The sequence below is a fragment of the Gossypium hirsutum genome, chromosome A05, assembly GCF_007990345.1.
Source record: "Gossypium hirsutum isolate 1008001.06 chromosome A05, Gossypium_hirsutum_v2.1, whole genome shotgun sequence".
Taxonomy (NCBI): Eukaryota; Viridiplantae; Streptophyta; class Magnoliopsida; order Malvales; family Malvaceae; genus Gossypium; species Gossypium hirsutum.
Window position 1 is genome coordinate 102,647,056 of NC_053428.1, and position 23,805 is coordinate 102,670,860.

At 32.4% G+C, this 23,805-nt stretch overlaps 1 protein-coding gene and 2 long non-coding RNA genes across 7 annotated transcripts; 1 reads left to right on the top strand and 2 right to left on the bottom strand.

Moving 5' to 3' along the window:
• Positions 1-175: 175 nt before the first annotated feature.
• On the bottom strand, positions 176-1,825 carry LOC107960372 (uncharacterized). The gene is made up of 2 exons (XR_001701152.2): positions 682-1,825; positions 176-447 (listed from the first exon to the last, which is right to left on the bottom strand). It is a non-coding gene; the product is annotated as an uncharacterized lncRNA (long non-coding RNA).
• LOC121229619 (uncharacterized) lies at positions 517-7,416 on the top strand. Of its 5 annotated transcripts, none has more exons than XR_005927432.1 (6): positions 517-583; positions 3,352-3,609; positions 4,403-4,509; positions 4,986-5,150; positions 6,489-6,582; positions 7,114-7,416. It is a non-coding gene; the product is annotated as an uncharacterized lncRNA (long non-coding RNA). The 5 variants fall into 5 exon arrangements; XR_005927433.1 differs by lacking the exon at positions 517-583 and adding an exon at positions 6,830-6,895 and having other exon boundaries at positions 2,952-3,609; positions 6,489-6,751; XR_005927430.1 differs by lacking the exon at positions 517-583 and adding an exon at positions 3,705-3,842 and having other exon boundaries at positions 2,955-3,609.
• Positions 7,417-18,991: 11,575 nt separating this feature from the next.
• LOC107960373 (zinc finger protein 90) lies at positions 18,992-21,261 on the bottom strand. The gene is made up of 2 exons (XM_016896708.2): positions 20,938-21,261; positions 18,992-20,834 (listed from the first exon to the last, which is right to left on the bottom strand). The coding sequence occupies exon 2, from the start codon at positions 20,788-20,790 to the stop codon at positions 19,333-19,335; it is 1,458 nt and encodes a 485-aa protein (XP_016752197.1). The 5' UTR covers positions 20,791-20,834; positions 20,938-21,261; the 3' UTR covers positions 18,992-19,332.
• Positions 21,262-23,805: the final 2,544 nt, after the last annotated feature.

The following is a 23,805-nucleotide window of genomic DNA, read 5'->3' on the forward strand; positions in this document are numbered from 1 at the left end:
CATGTAAACCAATAATTGGGATGACATCTTCCTTTTATTCAAAATCTCATATTGAATAAAATCTTTCCACAGAGAAATTTAAAGGATCTTCCATAAAAATGTGATATCTAATTACTCAAAACATATCTTTGACCAAATTATTTAATAATTTTGATAAAATTATTCTTACTTAAAATTTATAAAAAATCTAATACATATATTATTTTAACTGTACATCAAGTGTGTACATATATTGTAGGGCCCAATAAACAATAGTCTAGTTTTTTGTAAGTCCAAATACAACAAAACCCAAACCAAAAAACCCTAAACTCTAGCCCAAAATTACAAGCCCAAAGACTTTTTCAGCAAAAAAGAGGAAAACCCTAGGCAAGTCGCCGCTCGTGCCTGCACGTCGCGCGCCCCTCCGTGTTGTGCGCGGTACGTCAGTGCCCACGTCCACCACGCCACCTACAATAGTCGAAAGAACAGTTGTAAAAAGGCTATAAAAGCCTCATGAGAATCCATTTTAAAGGGAGGGTTTTTTTAGGGATTACGAATATACAAACAGAGACAAAATCAAAAAATACAGAGAAGTTTTTATAAGGTGATCTTTTCCCACATTTGGCTTTTGATTGCTGTTTGTTTTATTTTATTTCTTACTTGTACTTAACAAAAATAAGCGAAGGGCAGGGGGTCATTTACCTTAAGCCGAAGGGTTTGATATTGTGGGTCAGAAGAGGACGTCACCGCCGATGAACCGTGACGAAGCCTGTTTTCCTTCTTTGTTTCTTTAAAAAAATACAAGGCCCTAAAATACATGAAGGTTTTTGGTTCGTTTTCTTGAAGACTTTCAATTTTTTTTTCAAAATGGGCACTAGATCCGATTTCTAAGTTTAAAAAGGGGAAAAATGAGGGTTTTGGAACTCCAACCACCGTGCATGGTGGTCGCCGGCGACAGACCAGCGATGGTCGGTGACTGACCTTTGGGTTGGTTAGAGAGGAAAAGAGAGAAGGTCATTCTTCTTTGAAACAAAGAAAGAAATAAGGAAAATAAATTGTAAGTCTTATAATGGGGTAAAACGGTGCGTTTAGTGCCCCCCGAATGCTGCTTATAAATGGGGTAAGTCTTATAATGGGGTTATTTACGCAGTTAGTCCCTTCCCTTTGGATTGCTACTTGATTGGGCCCATACGCATGCCTTTTTCTGTTTTAAATTTTGGCCCGGGAATTTTGTGTCAGTTTTGTTTTGACCCACGATAAAATGCTGCGTTTTGGAGCCCGGAATAATTTCGTTTTTAATCCCCATGGGTTTGGCCGCATTGTATTTTATTATTATTTTAAATTATTATCCACTTTTTATTCGGTACTTTAAATTATTTTATATTACTCATATTCTTTTTATTTTCTTTTGGTTATGTCTATATAACTTACTTATTTTAAAATTCCCTTTTATGTACATTCTTTATTTAAAGCTTTATATCATGTCATGGCTCTTTTAAACATTTTTATACATTGTTATATATGTATATATAATTTATATTTAGTTGTTTTTTATTTTACGTATATTATTTTTGGTATGTTGATATATATATTGTTTTGTATATTACTACTTTAAATTTCTTCTTACATAATACTTATCTTAAAATTCACTTATATATTATTATTTTACATATTATTTATTCTTTTTATTTACGATTCATTTCAAACTTGTACGCCTACCTATTTCAATTTCTTTTTTATATATACATATAATTTATTATTTTTGTATATTGTTGATTTCAGATTTCCCTTTTTATTTTTCATATTATTTATTTTAAATTTATTTACCATTATTTAAAAATTGTTACATTTTATTTATGTTAATTTGTTTCATATTTCTTTTAAAATTGTCACTACAGGAAAATAGGGCTTTAGCTGCGTTTTCAGTGGCATTTGGATAAAAAACGCCGCAAAAAACTAAGCAATAGTGGCGTTTTTGGTCGAAACGCCACAAAAAACTAAACAATAGCAACGCTTTTGGAAAAACGTCACTATAGATCGAGGTTTTAGCGGTGCTTCTAGAAAACTGCGCTATTGCTTAGTTTTTAGCGGCGCTTTTAGAAAAACGCCACTATAGAGAAGTTTTAGCGGCATTTTTCGAAAAACATAGAAAAATATTTGTTAAAAATATTTTAATTGAATACTATTTTAAGGTTTATGGATTATGGGTTTAGGGATTACGGTTTAAGTGTTGGGGTTTAAAGTTTAGGGGTTAATGGTTTATGTTTTATGATTTAAGGTTTGTGGTTTATGGGATTAAGGATTAGGAGTTTAGGGTTTAGATTAATTAATTAATTATGATTATGGTCACATAAAATTACAATAATTATTAAAAATGGTTATACAATATATTAAATATTTTCTTATATAATCGTAAAAGAGATAGTATTGAATTTAAAATATTGAATTAATTATCATTATAGTTTAGGGTTTATCGTTTAAGATATATTGTTTAATGTTTAAAGTTTAGGAGTTAATTAGTATTTGAAGGTTTATGATGAATTATGAGTTTAGGGATTATGGTTTAAGGTTTAGGGTTAGAGTTCAATGTGCAGAGGTTTGGGGTTAAGGGTTTAGTATTTATGGGATAAAGGTTAGAGGTTTAGGGTTTAGATTAATTAGTATTTTTTAATTTATATATTAAACGATTTCTTATATAATTGTAAAAGAGATAATATTAATTTGAATATATTAAAATTATGATTATAGTTTAAATTATTTAAGAGATAATATATAAACTTTATATATATTAAATGGTTTAAGATTTAATCTAAAAATATTTTGATATATTAAAAATAATTCAAATCAAATTAATTCCTTTACACTTAATTTATTTAAGTGAAATTTAAACTTAAAATTTAGTCCTTATATTTTAATTTGATTAGTTTTAGTCCCTGTATTTTTCAAATCGATCAATTTTATCTTTTGTACTTTTCAAAATTTAAAATTTTAGTCATGATCACTCAAATGATAGCAATTATATATGTTTGGTTAAATTATGCTATTAGTATTGGTATTGCGCGTAAAGCTATAGGTTGAGTTCATGTTATCTAATTAGATCATTCATGGTCCTTATACTTTTCGAATTTTGAAATTTTAATTTTGACACAAATGACAACCGTTAAATCCATAACTGGCTTTTTGTGAGTAATATGTTTGTTACATTAGATTTTAGAAATAACAAAATTTAATAAATTTAATAGCTACCATTTAATTAATACTACAATTTCAAAATTCAAAAATTCATTTCACTTTAAAAAAAGCACCTTTTTATCCGCAAATTTCACCAAAATTTCCCCCACTAAAACCCTTAATTTTTTCCCTTAAAATCAGTATCCTCAAAACTCCCCCAATCTCACCCCTCCGTTGCCCTTTTCAATAAAGAAACTCTCCAACAGCAGCGTCTCCAAGCTCTTATCGAAGGTGCCCACGATTACTCTGGCTCCACTGTACTTGGATGGGGTGATTGGTATTACACGGGTGAAGAAGATAAAGGGAAAAGGAAGTTGAAAACTTTGTCTGCAGTTGCGGAGTAATTCCTTGTGGAAAGAAGGAATTTATTGCAGAAATTCATCCAGTATTCTATGCACAGTAAGTTAGGTTTTATGTGTTTGTTGTTTTTATTAATTAGCACTAGCAATTAGTGGATTTTTTGTTCCTTGGCGTTGTTGTTGTTTGCATAACAGTTTGCTACTTCGTTCCTATTCGCATTTCCACTCCCACTCCCACTCCCACATACTCATTTCGATGAAAGATTGACGAAGCCCACCCGCAAATTTTTGAATTTTACATCACAATAGAACTGTGGCAGAACATCGAACCAGGTTCCTTATATTTCACTACAAGTTCTTGTTAAAGCTGCTTTGAAATGTTTACAGGTTTTGTTCATTTATTCTTGAGCTGTAGCATGATGGACATATAAGAAAGAATATATATTATACTTTTATCTTCTCCAATGATTCCAAAGATATGAAATTTATGTCAATCTTCAAAATGATTATATTCATTATATAAGGAAAAAAAAAGTAATTAACACTCAGAATTACAGAATTACAAGCTTTACCACTCAGCAAAGCACTAATATTGACTCTTGGCTGTCTATTTATCTGTCTTAGTTTCCCCATTTTTTCTATTTTCATTTGCTCTCTTTCCTTCTAAATTCCGAATCATTCTTTAATTCCATAAAGGTAAAGAAAAAGATTACCCCTTCCTTAAGGAAATAAAATCAAAGAGAAAAAACCCACCTTTTTTACAAAACAGTTAATGTCCATAGTCAAATAATAGTAATTTGTTTTGTTATTTTCTATGAAAGTGCAATGGGAAATATTTCTGGGTTTTGTCTTTTATAGGTATATATGTGTGTTTCTTTCTTTTGATGGTGCAGGATCTTCAAAATCTAAGAGAAGAAATTCAATCCAAAAAAAGAAAAAAAACCCCAAAAGATGAGGATTAATGGGAGTTGGGAGTTGATTTTTTATTAATTTTTTCAAGGTAAATTCTTTGTTTTTGTTCTTTATTTTTCTCTGTGATTATTTTATTTCTTCTAAGTGTTTGTTTAAATGCCTGAGTGTAGACTTTAGCTCTATTATTAAAAAAAAGTTTATTTTGATTTGTTGGGTTTAATTTAATCCAAAGTTTCTCTTCTAATGTTCTGTAAATTTACTTTCATTGGATTTATTTCCATTATAACTTGTGAATTTGTCAATGCCTGCATATATATATATACAATTTGATAATTAAGTCAATAAATGTTTGCTTTTTTATTTTGGTTTTTTGTTAATACTTATGAATATTGATGCATATGATCTCTATGTGACCAGTTCTCATATGTGACCAGTTCTCATACTTTTTTATTGTCATTAATCAATGTTGTTTTATGAGGGCTTTTGTGTTTTTTTTTTATTTATTAAATTTTTATGTTTCAATTATGAACTTTGAGTTTAAAGGAGCAAATTTTTGTTGTTAAGTGATATTGTTATATAGTAAAAAAAAGATGAATTCACAAAATCAAGTGGAGTCAACTCTCAAGGAAATACTTGAAGTGGTCAAGCCGTTGCATGAAGACTGGGTTACTCGGTTTAAGATCATCAATGAACTGCGTGAAGTCGTTCAATCTATCGAAAATTTAAGAGGTAAAATTTGATATTACATTATTTTGATTGTTCCATGGGAAATGCTAATAGTGAAAATAGTTTTCCATTTTTTGCCTATCATATCTTATCTAAATTGATATTTTTCACCCTTTTTTATACAGAAAATTTGTCATAGAGCTATGTAGAGGTGTATGCCATTTCTTGTGAATTTAATTGAATTCTGGGTTCTTTCTTCTTTCTTTCTTGTTTTTGCTTGTGAATTTCATTTTGACTGCTGGTAATATTATGTTTCAATGCCTAGAATTGGTTAAAAGCCGTCAGTATTGCTACTCCTTGTTGTTAGAATATTGGTACAATATAGTATGGTGGCGTTTTCTCTGGGAAATTTCATTGATGAAATTGATGCTTTAGCAACTAGGTATGATAGTCTTGTTGCTACTCCTATCCCTTCTTTTTTTAATGCAAGAACTTGTTGAAACCACACCATTTGTTGACATCTGAAGGCGAATGAGGTATAAGCTTTGCAGATATAGTTTGCAACTAAGCATTAATATTTTGCATTTGATTTAAATCAAGTTATTGGAAATGGAAATATAGTTACCTTGGTTATCTTTTATGGTATTTTATAACACTGAGAATGGGCTACACTCGGTACCTTTTAATAGGCCAATTATCATTGCAATTATGAGTAGGAAGATAACTATAGATGAATTTAGTGGAGAGGAGGAAAACATAACTGTCTTCATTGCAAATTTTGAAAATTTTAATAAAATATTTATTATTTTAATTTTAATATTATAATTTAGTTATATTAATAAAATATTACTTGTATTTTATAGGTTATCATGTTTGAGCAACATTGCAATATTGATGACCTTGAATACCAAATACTACTTTTGATGATGAACCAGCTCTACAACTTACCTAAATAAATTCATCTATGGTCCATCAATTCACTATTAAAATATTTGGGACCTAATACCATTAGCACATTCATGCAACTTTCTTGAGATGAGAAACTTGTCTTCTATGATGATTGCCAAGAGTGCTTTTTCCATAATCCATAGCATGAAACTATTTTGATGATGCACTTAATGAAAAAATTGAAGTTTTGGGCATGATTGGAGTTATTAGATGATTACTTTAAGAGAGCTTTCCAGTTTTACTAGCATTACTTAATTAGAATCTATTTCGACTCCATAGTTTATGGAGTCTTTAGCCATAGCAAACTTAGATTAGAGAATTAAATCTTAGCTGCTTTTAAGGTTCTAAGACAAATGTTTCACTAAAAATTGAAGACATCCAGCTAACTACACTTGCTACATATATGAACTAGTATAGTAAAAAGCTGCAGTGATAGTGTGGGAATATTTGCAGGTGAGAAGCTGCCCATTGTGATATTGAGAGCTGAGCTTGACCATTTGGCTTCCCCAGCAATTTTAAAACAGTTTGATGACATCTTAAGTGCAAGGTAAGAAGCCCCTATGCCTTGTATCATACTGTCTGCTTGTTATCTAGAATAAATTAGATTTCTTTGATTTGTATTGTTAATATAGATATTACCTCATTGTTATTTTTTGGTCCAGTCATGTGGAAGTTTTTTAATGTTACTTGTTCATTCAAGTTTCTCAAAATATTTGGTATGGTTTTCTCATTCTGTATTGGTCCTTCTATAGTCCTTTTTAGTTGGTTTAGAAATATATTTGGTTTGATTACAGATTTAAAGCTAGCTTTATCACTCTTATCAATCACTTACCAACTCCTTGATCACCATGTTTGCAAAGGTAAAGTCATTGATTATATACATAAATTCTGATTACATGATTAATTACATGATCAATGACTTTTGTCGAAACAAATTCTGATTCTTGCTTTATGGTGGCATTATTAAAAATTTATCTTTCCATATCATAATTCAAAGAGATAAGATAATGTGGTTTGACATATGTGGCTTTGAGGGTCGTATAAGTGATTTCCTTACTGGCCTAACTTTGGCTTATAGGTGTATATTTGGCTTTCTATTCTAATGTTTTGGATTCTCTGGCGGTTGAATTGAAAGCATCAAAGGACTTCTCTAAGTTATATGCAGGCATTGCAATACTTTGGCTTTATCTAATCTTGAACCAGCCCTTTGTTGTATATTGTTTCTTCTTCTTTTCTGATCTTTATCCTTTGATTAATGAGAGGTGATGATGATTTGGCATTCTTTTCTCACCAGGATGAATATTGTTTTAGAAATAGTAATACTTTGTGAGTGTGTCTGTGTGTGTGTTTTTTTTATGTATTAAATTACATATTGAATCAATGTTTATGTATTAAATTTAAATTCATAAATTTTTATATTTAGTTTTAAAGTTAAAATTTTCATAGAAAATTTAGTTTGATAATGAATTTTAATAGAAAATTTTTATATTTATATCATAGATATTATTCTTCTCAATATTTTGATAATAAATTTTAATTTTTTTATATTTTTCATGACCTTTATAATATTTATAATATTTTATTTTTTTTTAAATTTTATAACCTTTAGCGGCGTTTTAGGGAAAAGTGCTGCTAAAGGCCATGACCTTTAGCGGCGTTTGTGGGGAAAGCGCCGCTAAATGTCATGTTCTTTTGCGGCTTTTTTAAAAATAAACACTGCAAACTTTAGCGGCGTTATCTACAGCGGTATTTTTTGCGGTGCTTGTAAAAGCGCTATTAAAAGTCAGTTTTGCTGTAGTCTGTTTTTCATTAGTCTTTGAATATTAATATTAGTATTTGCATAAGACATGTTACATGGTTATTGTTATTATGTGTATTGTAATTCTTAGTTTGTGTTTATTGATTATTTGTGATTCAGTAATATTTTGTTTATGAATTAGTACTTTGCGTTGTATATTATCTTTTCATCGCATTTTATTCGCTTAAAAGTTCGTGTTTTAATATCGCTTAAGTTTTGAAACCGTTTTATTCAAAAGTTTTTCTCAAAATAAGGCAATTCTCGTATTTGAGAGCTTCGAGAAAATTGTGCCCTAACTTACTGGGTTTTGATTTTCCTCGTCGAATCTAAGTAATTGAGTACCCTTTCTTAAATCAAAACAAATAAGTTTCAAATAAAAGCTTATTCTCGGAAATTTAAGATGTTGTGTTCTAACTTATTGGATATGACACTTTGTTTTCTCGAGGTAAGAATTTCTAAAAAAATAAAGGCAATATTTTATATTTCAAAATTTGGGAGGTTTTCATCCGACTCAAATAATCGAATATCCTTTTTAAACTTAAATGCATGAGTTTTAAAAATTAAAAGACAAACTTATTTTCGAGGGTTTGAAATGTTGTATCCTAACTCACTGGGTGTGACATTTTATTTCTTCGAGATAGAAGGGTCTTAGCATTCCATTTAATTTATTCAAGCATTTTTTTGAAATTGAAGGATCGCATTCTAAAATCTTTTCGAATTCTCGACGTTAAGACATTAATTAATCAATTAGGTACCAATTTTGGGCGTTACGAGGGTGCTAACCCTTCCTCGTGCGTAACCGACTCCCGAACCTTTATTCTCGAATTTTGTAAATCAAAATTATTGTTTTAATAAACTAAAATGTTTTATTAAAATGATCAATCTCAAGGTGATCTAAACACACCTCGAAAAAGATCGGTGGCGACTCCATTTTATTTTGTTTTTAAGTCAACTCACGTTTTTCAAATATAAAAAATAGTTTCGACATATATCATGTTTAATATTTAATTGTCAAATTAAATTAATCATAAAAATATTTCTATAATTAACTCAACCTGTGTGAAGAGTTAAATATTACCCCAACTTTCTTTGGATTCTAGCTACTTCTACCATATGGTGTGACCCTATAGGATCCTATAACGTTGAAAATAACATTAAAACAATTCCAATCCTACAAGCAGTGAATGACATCTAATAATGCATTATTGCTACCCAAGTTACAAGAAATCATGATTTGACATAACTTTCCGTGATAATATTATGCAACATATCCCTTTGTCTTTGATATTAAAATTGAATACAAGTCATGGAACAATCACACTTGTATAGTTGAATTTCTTATTTATTGATTCCGAAGTAGACTAAGATAAATAAATGAGTATGATCATATCAATCCTTTTGAGGATGGTCATGCATGTAACAATCCTATAGTTAGGAGTGTCGAAAAGTGCATTCTCGAGACTCTATTCCAGTAAATCGGACTTGTAAATATCTATTATATTTACGAAGTTGGTTGCGTAGTTAGTTAGATTTCGATTAAGTGAATTTGTATGAATTAAAAATTATTGATTATAAGAACTAAATTACATATAGGGTAAAAGTTAGAGCAAAAAATATTGAGGGACTAAAGTAGCAAATAAACATTTGCTCTATTTAGTGGACGGCATTAATGAAATATATATAACATATATGTAAACTTATTATATATATTATAATAGTTAAAAGTTAAAATTATATAATATGTATGTTATAATAAAAAGAAAAAGAAATAATAAAAGATAGTGGAAAGGAACGAGAACATGCAAAACAAATTAGAAAATAAAAGAAAGAAGAGAGGAAGGTAAACCTAAGGGTTTCAAACTTTTCAACTTTAATTGGTTAGTCAATTTAGTCTCTTTTTCTTGTAATTTTTATATTTTTGGAATCTTGGTACTTAGGGCTAGCCGACCCGTGTTGTAATTTTTAGTATTGTTTAAAATTTTGGATGTTAATATTGTTGAATATTTCAAATATTAGGGATTAAATTGATAGATTTCAATGTATAAAGTGAAAAAGGACTAAATAGTTAATTCTTGATTTTAAGTATAGGGACTAAATTGTGAAAAATTCAAAATTTAAGGGTATAATTGAAAATAGGAAGCTAAATTTAGTCTGAAATGAAATGAGTATGAAAATATAGAATCTAATGTGAAAATTAAAAATTAGTCTCAGTTTAAGGACTAAATTGAAATTTAAGCAAACATTAAGTAAAAATTAAAATATTCAATGTGAAACTGAATTGAGTTATATTGATATATTTTAATTATTTTAATTCTGTAGCTAACGTCGTACCAAAATTCTCGACTTAAAAAGGGAAGGATAAATCGACGTCGAATAACTCAGAATCCACGGTTTGTGTTTCTATAATCCAAACTAAATCGTAAATTATTACATTTTGATTTATTGTATGTGGTAAGCATTGGAGGTGAGAACCATTGTGCTTTATAATTGAATTGAATTCATAGCCAATTGAAAATGGATTGAATTGGTATGATATGAAATTATTGAGTTTATAAAGATTGAATTGAATGTATGTGTATATGTGATAATGTGCTTATATGAGAATTGGATATTGGATGTATTTGTAAATGAAATGGAACCCTATTAACTATTTCGGGCTAAGTCGGATATAGATGGCATGACATACGATAGGAAGAGTTCAGGAATTTTCTTTGACTTTGAGTCAATGAGGCACTGGGTGCCAATTTGCTTTGGTTTAACCGATGAGATATTGAGTGTCAATTTATATAGCGATGGGCGCAGTTATTACTTCAAACTTATTCAATGAGGCACTGGGTGCCAAACTAGTGTGTTGGTTGGATCCTCGTATTCGTCCGAGTCCGAGTGGTGTTAATAGGGGTAATTAAATAATAAAGTTTTATAATTGATATTGAAATGACATGGTATGTGAAATGGCAATGAGATAGTGACTTAAAACATAAAAAATGAAATATGTTGTGATCAAATGAAATATATGAGTTTTGTACTCATGAATTGAATATGGAATGGATAATGCCATTGTATAAAAAATGTGGATTGATATGTGAAAAGGTATTTGTTATAAACAATCAAGTATAAAAACATGTAAAGATTGAGTATAGTATAAAATGATGTAGTGATATGCATGAATTTGAAATGATGATATTTATATATATTGTAATTGTAAGCTTAGACTATAGTGTGATTGTATAATTAAATTTGAGCATTTATGTATCATTATATCTTTAATTGTTCAGATTGTAGAAATATCACTAAGTTTTACTCAGCGTACGGTTTTGTTTTCCGTGTGCAGGTTAGGTACTTCTCTTTTCATCACCGACTCAGTATCCAAATATCGATCCCGATCTCAAATGTGGTGATGTTTACCTTTTGTGATGGCATGTACCTAAGATGTCCTAGTTGATAGTAATTTTGTGAATGGATTGTAAATTGAGTTTAAGTATAATGTTAGTTTGAGTATATAATATGCGTTTGTGTTTGAAGCCATAAATTGGCATATTATTTTGGAACCAAGGCTTGTTAGGGGTATGTGAATTTAAGCTTAATGTTTAGGTAGTTATAAGATAGGCTAATTGAATGATTTTGTAACAGCTCGATTTTGGGCCTAGTCAGAACAGTGGTTTCGGAACCACTCACCTGAGGTCAGAGAAAATTTTTCTGATATTATTTTGTGTTATAGCATGATTTTATGAGTGCATGACAATTTTGGAGAATTTATTTTAGCAATTACATGCTTAATTGCGAAAAAGGACTAAATCGCATAAAGTGTAAAAGTCCCATTTTGATAGCTAAGGGTGTTAATTTGCCATGAATCTTAATGCGGAGATCTTTAAAGGACAATTAGGCAAATTTTAGAAGGGTGGCCGACCATAGGGGACAAGTTGGTCAAAAAGTCAAAAGTCTAGGTGGTTTGGTGACTTAATTGAATAAAATAAAACAAAATGATTTCGTCTTTTCATTCTCTTCTCCTGCAACCAAAATTTTCAGCCATTAGAGGGGTTTTTGAGCTTCAAAAATTCAACAACTTTAAACCTTTGCAAGTAAGTGATCTTGATGACTGTTCTTAAATATTTTTGTACTTTTGAGACCTTTGTAGCATGAGCTTTCTAATGGGGGGACTATTTTGTAATATATTTGATAGTATAGGGTTTTTCCATGAGATCATTTAGGTTGTTTGCAGAATTTTTATGGAAGAAAATGAGTCTTGTATAGGTAATAAACAATTTTTGTGAGGAAGTTTTCATGGAAACCCTAACTAAAGACCATTTTGCATAAGTTGTAAAATAGGTGATAAATGTATGAAATAATGAAAATTTTGGACTGCTTCTAATATAAAAAGTATTCGGCTAGGTTTGATTAGTGAGAAAATGTGATACAAATAAAATTTCGAGCCTATGGGTAAAAGGTCATTTTGTGAAAGCCTAGGGGGAAAATGGTCATTTTGCCCAATTATAAATTTTTGAGTATCTAGATTTATATGCTGATGAAATGAATGATTTTTATCAATATAGATCAAGAGAAGCGTGATTCGAGTCTTGATCGAGGTAAGAACAAAGTTTACGAGGATTAAGCTCGTTTCCATCATTTTGTATCGATGTAAGTATATATGTAAATAACGTGTCATTGTAGCTTACTTTTAAATGTTTTATTTTACCATGTATCATAAATTTTACTCCATGTCATAAAAGTATAAATAATGCGAGGTAAGAGTAACCTACGTTATAAACAAGTGCAACAACGTCAGGTTAGATACGAGATCCCGTTGAACCTCGAAAATAGTATAGGGTATAAAAAGGTAAGTTATGAGAAATTGACTAGTCTGAACTCATGAGTTGAGTTTGAGTTCATGAGATAAGCAAAATATGTAATGTGGGTCTGGGTACTGACTTTGTGTGTATACCCATGAGTAGCTCAATGATCGAGCATTACATAATAGAGCTATAGGGTCCAGGTACTGACTTGGTAAAAGGCCCGTGAGTAGCTCAAATATACAAGTATTACAAAGTTCGAGGTAGCTTTGGCTACTTGTATGGTACTTAAGAGTAAACTATCCGAGTATTCATTGGTATTTCCGAGTGTTCAATGGGTAATTCGATGAATGGATTGGCAATACTTCCAGTGACGTATGTCAATAGAGAGAATGAATTTGAGTTATTTTATAGGTAATTGCATGTATGTACACTAAACTCCCGAATGAAGACCTTAGTATGTAATGAGATGTAGTAAGTATGCATAGAATAAGTGAAGAGTAAGATAGTGAGGTTAAAATGATATATCATTTAAGTATGATAAACCACGGTTTGATGAATGTATTTCTAATTACACTTATTTACATATATGTACTTACTAAGCTCTCATGCTTACCCTATTTCCTTTTCATTTTTTTATAATGCCACCAAAGTAGTTCGAGGATCGTCGCCTATGTTGGAGAAACCAGCCACACTATCCTTGAGTACATGGTATAGCTAGTTTTATCATTTTGATTATGGCATGTATAAGAACTTTTGATTTTATTTTTGTGTCATATTGTCTTGGGGCCAAAGGTGTTGGCTTGTTTTAGCATTTGACTCATTTTGTATAAGGCCATGAAATTGGCTAATATTGTAAACCATTATATAAATGCAAGATAGTCTTTTACGAATGTGAAATTGTTGGCATGGTTGAATTTATGAAATGCATATAGGTCTTAGCTATGGTTATTGGTTGATAAATCATATTAAGTTAGATTTTGTTATGTTGATTAGTATTAAATTGTGTTTCAAGGTCGTATAGGGCTTTGTAAATAGCTTTATATTGTCCACACGGGTAGACACACGAGTGTGTGTCTAGGCCGTGTATGACACACGGCCAGCCCCATGGGTGTGTTGTCTGGCCGTGTGTCCCCTGCACGTAAAAGTTTCAAGTCAGTATGCATGGTAGTAAACACACGGGCAGAGACACGGCTATGTGTCTCAACCTTGTAGAGGACATGACCTATGGCCACGGGTGTGTGCCTTGGCTGTGTGCCCCTTATTGGATGTTGACGTTAGAAACAGAATGTTAAGGTTTTTGGACATGGGCTAGGACACGGGCGTCTCATGGCCATATAAGGGACACGGGCCATAGACACGGGCGTGTGTCAAGCCGTGTGAAAACCCCTGTAGGTTCAAATTTAGAATTTAATTCACACGGGCATAGGACACGAGCGTGTCCCTTGATGCTTAGGTCGTGTGTGTCACACGAGCCATTAACACGACCATGTCTTAATGACCACACGGGCGTGTCGCTCATCTACACGGGCGTGTGCTCTGTTTCAAAGGTTATTTTTCTAAAGTTGGTTAAAAACCCCAGTAGGTCTCGAATGGTTTTTAATGGACGTTTGAGGCCTCATAAGAAAATGTTAAGGAGTTTATATAAAGTTTTAAAATTTATCAAGTCTTGATTATCTGAAAAAGTTGGAATGAACGTGTTTAAGTGTGGTAACGCCTCGTATCCTGTTCCAGAGTAGGACTCGGGTGTGGGGTATTACAATTTTGGTATGTTTTAAACTTTGATTTAAATGATTCATTGTTGATAGGTTTTGATGATATAAATGTGGCACTAATAAGGTTACATTGGTTAGGCACCTAAGATGATTGTTTTGGCATGTTTGAAGTATGTTTGATCGTATTTCGAATAGGTTAAATGATAGGTTTTTTATTTGCTTGATGCCCAAACAAGTAGGAAATGGTAAACTTGTTGTTTAAGGTACATTTTAGGTCCATACGGCCAGACATACGGGCTGTGACTTGGCCGTGTGAGACACATGACTGGGTGACACAGCCGTGTGTCGTCTGTTGAGTGCTTAGGGAATAAGTTAGTTAGCACACAGCCTAATACACGGGCGTGTAAGGCCATTTCGATAGTTACACGAGCATGTGGCTTGACCGTGTGACTTAAGTCAAAGAGTTACCCAGGCACGAACACGAACTGGGACACGGCTGTGTGTCCTTATTTCTAGAGTTACACGGTCTGAGACACGGGTGTGTGTCTTAGCCGTGTAAGTTACACGACCATATGACCCTTGTAGTTGAATTTTTCTAACTTTTTCTTAAAATTTTCAAATGTTTTCGATCTAGTCCCGAATAGTTTCTAAAGTTATTTTAAGGTCTCGAAGGCTTGAAAAAGGGATGATATGCATGTTTAATGTTGGATTATGGTATGTTTATTGTAATGTTTTGAAATGAACGATTTAGGTTATGTTTATTCGGTAATGCTCTGTAAACCTATTCTGGCGACAGATACGGGTTAGAAGTGTTACAATTCATTTCGAGTTTTACTTGATCATGAGGCCAAATATATTGCTCTTATTATGTAGAAAGGAAAAATTTTATCTTGATCACTTACATCCCACTACACAAATTGTGGCATACCTAACATCAATCTTATAGTACAACCATTTACAGGTGGCGTTTAACTATGTCAAAGCATACGACTCACGATGTTGGGACTACGATGTTAAAGCATACGACTCACCATTTATAGACAATGTTTAGCAATGAGAAATATTGCAACTATTATATAATAATCTAAAAAGCATTCTCCTGGTGAGTCAATCCAATGTTTGTTCTCTAACGTATATTTATGATGCTGATTTGATATCACATATATATAACAATATTTGTCATCAATCAAAAAAGTAGTAGTCTCGTTGCATTATTATTGTCCAAGCTCACAATAATACTTGACTAAAGACATTTAAGAATGATCATATCATTCTTTTGACTTTATCATTATACAATTTAATTTAACACATAAATACGTATTAAAAAAATAATGACAATGCCTTTAGTAATAAACTAGATAAACAAGCATGTTATTACAATCATGATATAATTGGTCTTTGGACATACTTCAACAAATAGAGTTCCATTCTTGAATTTTATGTCTGCATCAATAAGATCTGTAACTATCATTGGTCTCCCATCAATAAGAGTGGGAAGAGAGGTGATATAGCACAAAGGCAACTTTGGAGCCATTAATCGTGCCAAATTCTTATGTTCTAACCATTTACCATATTCCACTCAAGACATTCTTTAAGTAGTTCAATCCCTCATGAATACTCTACCATGTCCATGATGAGGATCTCAATAGTTAGGACACTAAATAGGATGAGTAAAGGAAACATGTTGAGCCTGGTGGATCAGATTTACCAAGAGAGAGGTGAAGTGGTAAATCAAAATTTTTGCTAAGATGTGAATGAAGGATAAAAAGCATTGACACACTCTATTTCTAGAGGTTCGACCTCACTTACCTACATCATCTAACTTAGTTTTACCAAAGATTTTTTCAATTTACCAACTTAAATTGTTATATTTCAAGGATAAGATATAAGTTTTACAACTCTATATCTCAACAACATTCCTAAAATTTAGTTCAAAGTCATTTGCCACAACTATACCAACCAAATAAACTTTAAATGTGCTAGGTACATGTCCTTACAAAAGTTCATTCAAAAAATCGAAAAATAAGAGTTTCATTGCGAATAAAAGTGACAGTGTGGAGACTTGGGAAGAGTTGATGCCATAGGCTTCCTTCACACTACCTTTGACTTGCCCACCAAACAGACAACCAATACGCTAAGCGAAATCACTGAATAATTATTCAAGCAATATAAAAATTCACTAATTACAAGTATATAAATATGAAGTTTTCCTAATCTTGTCGATAGTAGGGAAATATCAATAGAACAATTTCAATATAAAGTTTTACCATGCTAAAAGTACCATTGTAATGTTTGATGAAATAATTTGAATCAGTTCAATAACATTATTATTAGTACGATCATTAAATCAATTCGATTAGTTATCTTGCTCAAATAACTCAAGTGGGGAGAACTGTTTGAACACATGAGTGTCCAACTGAACTACCACAATCAATCAATAAGTAATGACGCAAACACCTACAATGACAATACTCCTACGTACAATGAACCTGACTTAACAAACAATGTTAATCGAACATTGAATGCGTAAGGCACAACAATGTCAATACTCTTGGACGCTCGAAGTTGTCCTTACGATACATAATAACAATAAAGAGGTCCCTACGCTCTACGGCATGTTGACTAATGTTGACTATATCAGACGAATTCCTAATAAATTTATTGGGTGTTTCAATTATCGTTGAGCAATTTAGCAGTTATATTCAAAATAAGCAATCAAACTAAACTAACACAACACAAGGTAAATTCTAAATGCAGAGAATCACAAGCCGAGTTTCCTAAGCACTTGTCGTATATGACCGCCTAGCCCTTCGCTTTTGATGACTTGACAATCTTATTTGCTTCAAAACGAATATTTGATACATGATTTTAGCAATAATATTCAAAAATCAATCATAATAAACATTAATTCGAACACCTGACAAGCAACGAAGTTGCGAACTACGCTACACTAATTCGATACTCGCTGTCCATTACTGAAGCTCTCCAAACTTAACCGAAATTCATTTTGAATGACTCAAAAAGTAACTTCCATCACTTCGGAACTTCAATATCAATCAAAATACACATGAAACTTAAAACTTACCGTCAACAAGGAACTTTTCCACTTCCTCTACTAATTTTCAGAATTTGGGATATGGGAGATTTTGGTTTTTGTTTTTGGTGATTGAAAAACTAAGGATTTTGATCACAATCAATGGATATGTGTAAAAGTTTGGAGTTCGCTACAAGAAAGTTGAATTTTCAATAATAATTTTGGCCAAAATCCTCAAACAATACCGGCGCTCTCATGAACAGTGAACGACGTGGGCAAGAAAAATAAGCACCAGACTTCTCACGTTCAAAAATTAAGGGAAAAGCATGGTAAAAAAAGAATTAAGTGAAAAAGGAATTTTTTTACTTATTGTAAATTACCCAAATGAATGCTTCTAACTTTAGTTCTTTTTACAAATCAGTCTTCAAAACTCAATTTCTCAATCTCTCTTCTCTTTCGATTCAATCCATGGCCAAACAAAAACTCACTATCTACTAAGAGCCCGACAATAAATTCTCAACTCATGAATTAGGATTTCCGGTAGTAAATTCACTTCGGAAAATTTATTTCTCGATTAACCTTGCATTATATAATTGAGATTTTGTGAAATTCAGCATAAAAAACTTCAGTCCTTACACGAAATTTTAAGAAAAACACCAACATAAACCACACCCAACTGTGCTGCACAAGCAACTTATAAATATGTTTTAAATAATTTTATCTCCAAGTCGAATTAGGATAGGTCAATAGTCTTCAACAAATTCAATCCTACTTAAAAGTAAATCTTGATCAACTCATCGACAAATAAGTAGAACTTCTAATTCAAGTCAAAAATTTCACTTCACTTGGTTAAGACTTTTAACTCTTTTAAATGTAGAATTTATTACATGAACTATCTTAAATAATATTTAAATAAAAATCTTCATAAATCAACTTCCTCTTCTAAGAAATAAAATGAACCATCTCAAACTTCTTTACTTCTTCTTCAAGTCATTCGAATGAATGATAATCTAAGTAATCTCAAACATCCCTAGTTACTCATTTGCTGGTTAACAAGATTAACTCAAAAGACGTGTAATAAAAAAGCCAAACATGTCAACACCAAAAACTTTGACTTTACCACTATTGTTATTTTAGCTGCTATGCGAATATGAAGTGGAACAAGAGAAGCAACCAAAGTTTCGTATAAATCATTATCCAAAATCATTTGGTTATTAAAACCCAAGATTTTTATATTGTGGAACAGAATTGGAGTAGCCGGTTTCCTTAAGGTTGCGGGTTGAATTGCTAAATTAAGTGTTGAGTGAAGCTTCTATCTTTGCTCTCCCTACTTGGCTGGTTTTATTTGATCTTAAAAAAAAAGAATGAAAAAAAGAATATAAAGTTATCAATTACAGTATTTAATATGGTGTATCATTATTATAAATAGTATATTAACTAACCTTTGACGTGTTAGGAAAAACCCAATAAATAAAGCCACGAGGAAACCACATTTTGTTAGGAAATCCTGCAGGCCACGCACATGGTCTAAACCAAGTGCTAGGCATCCATGGTCATCAACAGATCCACATTTTAACATTTAAGTATGTGTATGTATATCAATCTCATCAAACAAAATAGTATATAAAATGACTATCAAGTAAAATTTCTTTCATTTCATATTCTGTACATTCATCAGGCTACTGAGATTTGCTACATACGTATGAAACAAAAGAATGAAAAACCAAAAATATGACAACATTCAATCAAGATATATTGAGCAATGTTAATGCTAATCAAATCCTAATATAGGTATATGAAAACTATGAAAAAAAAAATCGTATTACGGTATCAAAACTCCCAAGGAAAAGCATCAATGGAACTTTGCCATGTCAAGTATCATTTGAAAGAAGCAAGCTAGAAGTGAGTTACCATTGGAAACCACAAGAAAAGCCATTAGTAATGGTTTTGGCATCGCCTTTCATCAGTTAGCAACTAGGCTCAGTAGAGCCTCATTCTTGCAGTCAGTTCCAAGCCGGCACAACTTGAGTCCGGTGTCACCATTAGCCTCTTCATTGTGCATAACTGGGAGGTTAAGATCAATAACATCAGAGATGTTAGAAAGGTCTAGCTGCTTTGCAGGCTGTTTGTCACCAGGTCCGGGGTCTCTCGAGATGTGAGACCTCTTGTGACCACCCAAAGCCTGACCTGATCCGAAAACCTTTAAGCAGATTAGGCACTTGTGCACCTTGTACACCCTTGTTTCAGAACTAGTCACCTCATTCATTTCCTGGTCCACTGAATTCTCAACATACTCAACCTTCACAAGCCTGCATCCAGCCTCAATTTCAGGAGAACTGCTAATGTGGGTAGTTTTATCTTGGTCCTCGACCGGCTCGGCATAGGTATTACTCTTTCTGTGGATTGTTTGATGACCTCCAAGGGCCTGGTGAGATTTAAAGGTCTTGTTGCAGATCCTGCATCTGTATTTGTTCTTTCTCAGGGAATCATCAGATGCTTCAGAATTCAATGGAATACTTATTAGCTTGTTGGAAGCATCATCAGCTGGTCCCGAATCGCAAGCATCGAACATGGCATCTTTGCTAGAACTAGATTTTGTGGATCCTAAACCAGTTAAATCCAGTCCTTCCATCAAATCCTGCCTTTGTTCCGTTTCAATAGACTTCAAGTTCATTATTTCCCCAGAAAGTGTTCCCTTAATCTCAGTTTCATACAATTCAAATCCGGATTCAGCATTCTTTTCCTTTGCAGACAAAATCCCAGAATCCAATTCTTTACATTCACTTATGTTCTTCTCATGGAAAACATTCATAGAACCAGACGCATAAGAATCAAGCTCATCCCCATAACCAAAACTAGTCTGCAAAATCTCTTTATTTTGATGAAAAGATTTGATCTCAAAATCACTATTACCACAAGACTCCCAAAAACAATTGAACTCAGTCCAATTCTTTACACCCCTAGACATCATTATCAAGCACAAGGCAGCATCTTCAACATCTTGATCAATTTCAACTAAACCAGAAGATTCATTCAAGCTAGAAAGTGAAGAATTCGGGGCACTATTATACCTCGATCTTTTCGATCTCTTTCTCTTCACTGTTACGCTCTTCAAAGGGTGCAATCTCATGTGAGCAGTGAGAGCCTTCAAGGACTTAAACTTTCTGCCACATTCTTGACAGTTAACTTCTTTCCTTTCTCTTGCAGAATGATGCCTCATGTGACCGAACAAAGCTTTCATTGACTCAAATTGTCTGCCACAAGCTTTGCACTGAAACTCAAGGGTTGAGCTGGTAGCAGCATTGTCGTCGTCACCATTAAAGCCCAAAGATTTCCAAGATTTCTTAGGGTTATCCCTCAAACCATAACCTTGAAAACCCATCTTCTCCTTTGCCTTTCTTTTGCCACACTTCTTTTCCATTGAAACAAACTCACTTCAGATTACTTGTTCTTCAATGCACACAGCTAAAACCAAGAAACCCAGAGAACAGAAGAAAAAAACAGAGTAAGACCCAGATCAAAAAGAAGGTTCTTTTAGTGGGAAAAGAAGGAAAATCTTACAACTTACACCAACTAAAGAAGAACCCATTGCTTGTTTAGTTAACCTGATCGAAGTTAAAAGTGTAAAAACGAGATCTAAGTGGCTAAAGAACCCTCAATGAAAAAAAAGTGCGTTTTGACTCTTTTTTATTTATTGGTAGAATGAAGTATAAGCAAACAAGTAGAAGGTCAAAGTAAAGTGAAAGAGAGGTTGGGTTAAGCAGATGGGAAGTAAGGAAGAATAAGAGACTTTGAGAAATGAAAACGGTGAAAGAGATTTGCATCTTGAAATCCTTGCATGTCAAGCAAAGTTACAAAAAGCTAACAGGGTTGGGTTAGCTTGGGCACTGCCCTATTCTCTCTTAGTCCAAATGGAATTTATCTTGGCATAATTGAAAATAAATAAATATATATATATATAAGAGAAATTTGGCTATATTAGATGTGATAATAAATCTTACAAAAAAATAATTAAAATATAATAATATCTTAAATTTTAATAATAAGAATTATTAAAGGATCAAAATTTATTTAAAAGTAAAATATTTTGAGCATGATTATAATACAAATATATATATATAAATTCTACTATATTAAGATGAAACTTAAGAAATACAAGAAAAATTATTAATCTTTATGAAAGATAAGACATATGTGATGTGAAGAATACAATCATTCTAAAAAAAATGATATTTTTTTCAATTCAAATTTGAATGTAATTTATTGGAAAATTTTTTAAAATAATCTTGTAAAATGAGTAAATTGTATTAAAATTGAACTAAAAAGTGATCGGTTTTATAAAAATCTAAAGATTAAAATCATGATAAATTATCCTTAATTTTTTGTTTATCATAAATTTCTTTTAAGAATAAGAATTAAGAAAGTTTATTGTCTTTGTTAATGATTTGAAAAAAGAGAAAGAGTTTAAGTTAAACTAATATAATTTAGTGTTAGGAAGATATGATTTTTTTTAAATAAGAAGCTATCTATCAAGGAAAAAGATTATAGATGCTAAAATTTGAACTTCAAATTTGTTGAGGGGATTGGGCTTGCTTTGGGAGACATCTTCTTGGAATGTTGTTTGAGGAGTTGGCGAACCCCTCAATGATGGAGGTATCGTGTTTGGAGTATCTATACTCAGTTTTAGCTTGAGTTTTGTCTCTCGATTCCGAGGAGAGCCCAAAGGTTCATGGAGTTTGCATAGCACCTCACCAGCAAGGACATATTAACATTTGGCCTTGGCAGGGTTCGAACTCATGCCCATAAATGACATTAATAGCTAAGTACACTACCAGTTGTCTAGAAAAAGGGTGTTTTTTTCTAGGGGAGGTCAGTCTCGCTTTGGGAGACATCTTCTTGGAATGTCGTCTGGGAGCCATTAAACCCCTCAACGGTGGATGTATTGTGCCTGAGATATCTATGTTCGGTTTTAGCCTCAAGTTTTTTATCCCAACTTTGAGAAGAGCCCAATGATTCATGGAGTTTGTGGAACGCCTCACCACTAAGGAAATGTTAGCATTTGACATTAGTGGCGTTCGAACCCATGCCCTTAAATTGCATTAGTGGTTAAGAACACTACCACTTGGCTAGAAAAAAGGTATCTTTTTGTTAAGGGGAGATCGGTCTAGCTCTGGGAGACATCTTTTTGAAGTGTCATTCGAGGAGTCAACAAACCCTTCAACAATAGAGGTATTGTGCCTGGGGTGTTTGTGCTTGGTTTTAACCTTAGGTTTTAGCTCCCGACTTTAAGCAAAGCCCAAGGTTCATAGAGTTTGGAAAGCGCCTCATCACTAAGGAAATGTTTAGCATTTGGTCTTGGTGGGGTTTGAACCTATGCCCTTAAATGGCATTAGTGAGTAAGTACACTACCACTTGACTAGTCTTTTTGGAGATGTCTTTGAAGTGTCATCCGTCGAGCAACTGATCAAACCCTCAAAAAGAGAAGGTATTGTGCCCAAGAAGTCTATGCTTAGTTTTAGCCTCATATTTTTATCTCCAAAGATAGGTTAAAGGGTACTCAGAGGTTAGTGAGCGCCTCGCCACCAAGGAAATGTTTAGCAATTTGCCTTGGTAAGGTTTGAATCCATGACTTTAAATGACATTAATGGATGGACTCCCCAAAACCCAACTTCCTTTTAACATCTTCTAAGCATGTAATTTTGTTTTCATAAGATAAATTACATGACAATTTCATTCCTTCAATATGTGCTGGAGCCTTTGAATCTCTTGTAGGTTCATAAGTCTATGGACATTCTAATAAATAAGTCTTATTGTTCTTAACAAGCCAGCCCTACAGGTCCCATCGGTGTCATAGGAGAACGAATGTTGATTTGTTTGTTTAGTACTTCTATCGAATCAATCCTAGCAAATATAAAGGTTATGGGCCATTTCTTTCCGTCTATAATTTCAATAGGATTGTCCTCTTGTCCTAAGCCCATATCATTATCACCAGGCCCATTACCTTAACCAATTCAACAATAACTTTTTTTTAATCTTTATTTAACAAACCACTTAGATTAATGCCCATATTCGCTATAATCTTATTATTTTTTTTTTGAATTTAACAGATCTCCATAAGATCTCTCTGTTTCCAGTCTAATCCCCCCAAATTGCGGCGTGCCAGATTCACCATCTTCTTGAAGCCATAGACTCATTATTCATTGTTAACCTTTAGTTACTTTCCTTTAGCAAGATATCCCCTCCATGGTCAGCTCTTTTTTTACCATGAATTGGATAAAAGCTTTCAGCATGGCTTAATTTGCCACATAGAAAACATAATAATGTTAATCTTTCATATTGAAAACATGCATAGACATGGGATTTCTACAATAATAAACCTTTTTCTCCTTTTAAGACGGAATTCGACATCAGCTACGACCTTTACATACATATATCC

Excerpts from the sequence above, each read along its gene's own strand:
- LOC107960373 (XM_016896708.2), bottom strand. The coding sequence starts at position 20,790 with ATGGAAAAGAAGTGTGGCAAAAGAAAGGCAAAGGAGAAGATGGGTTTT.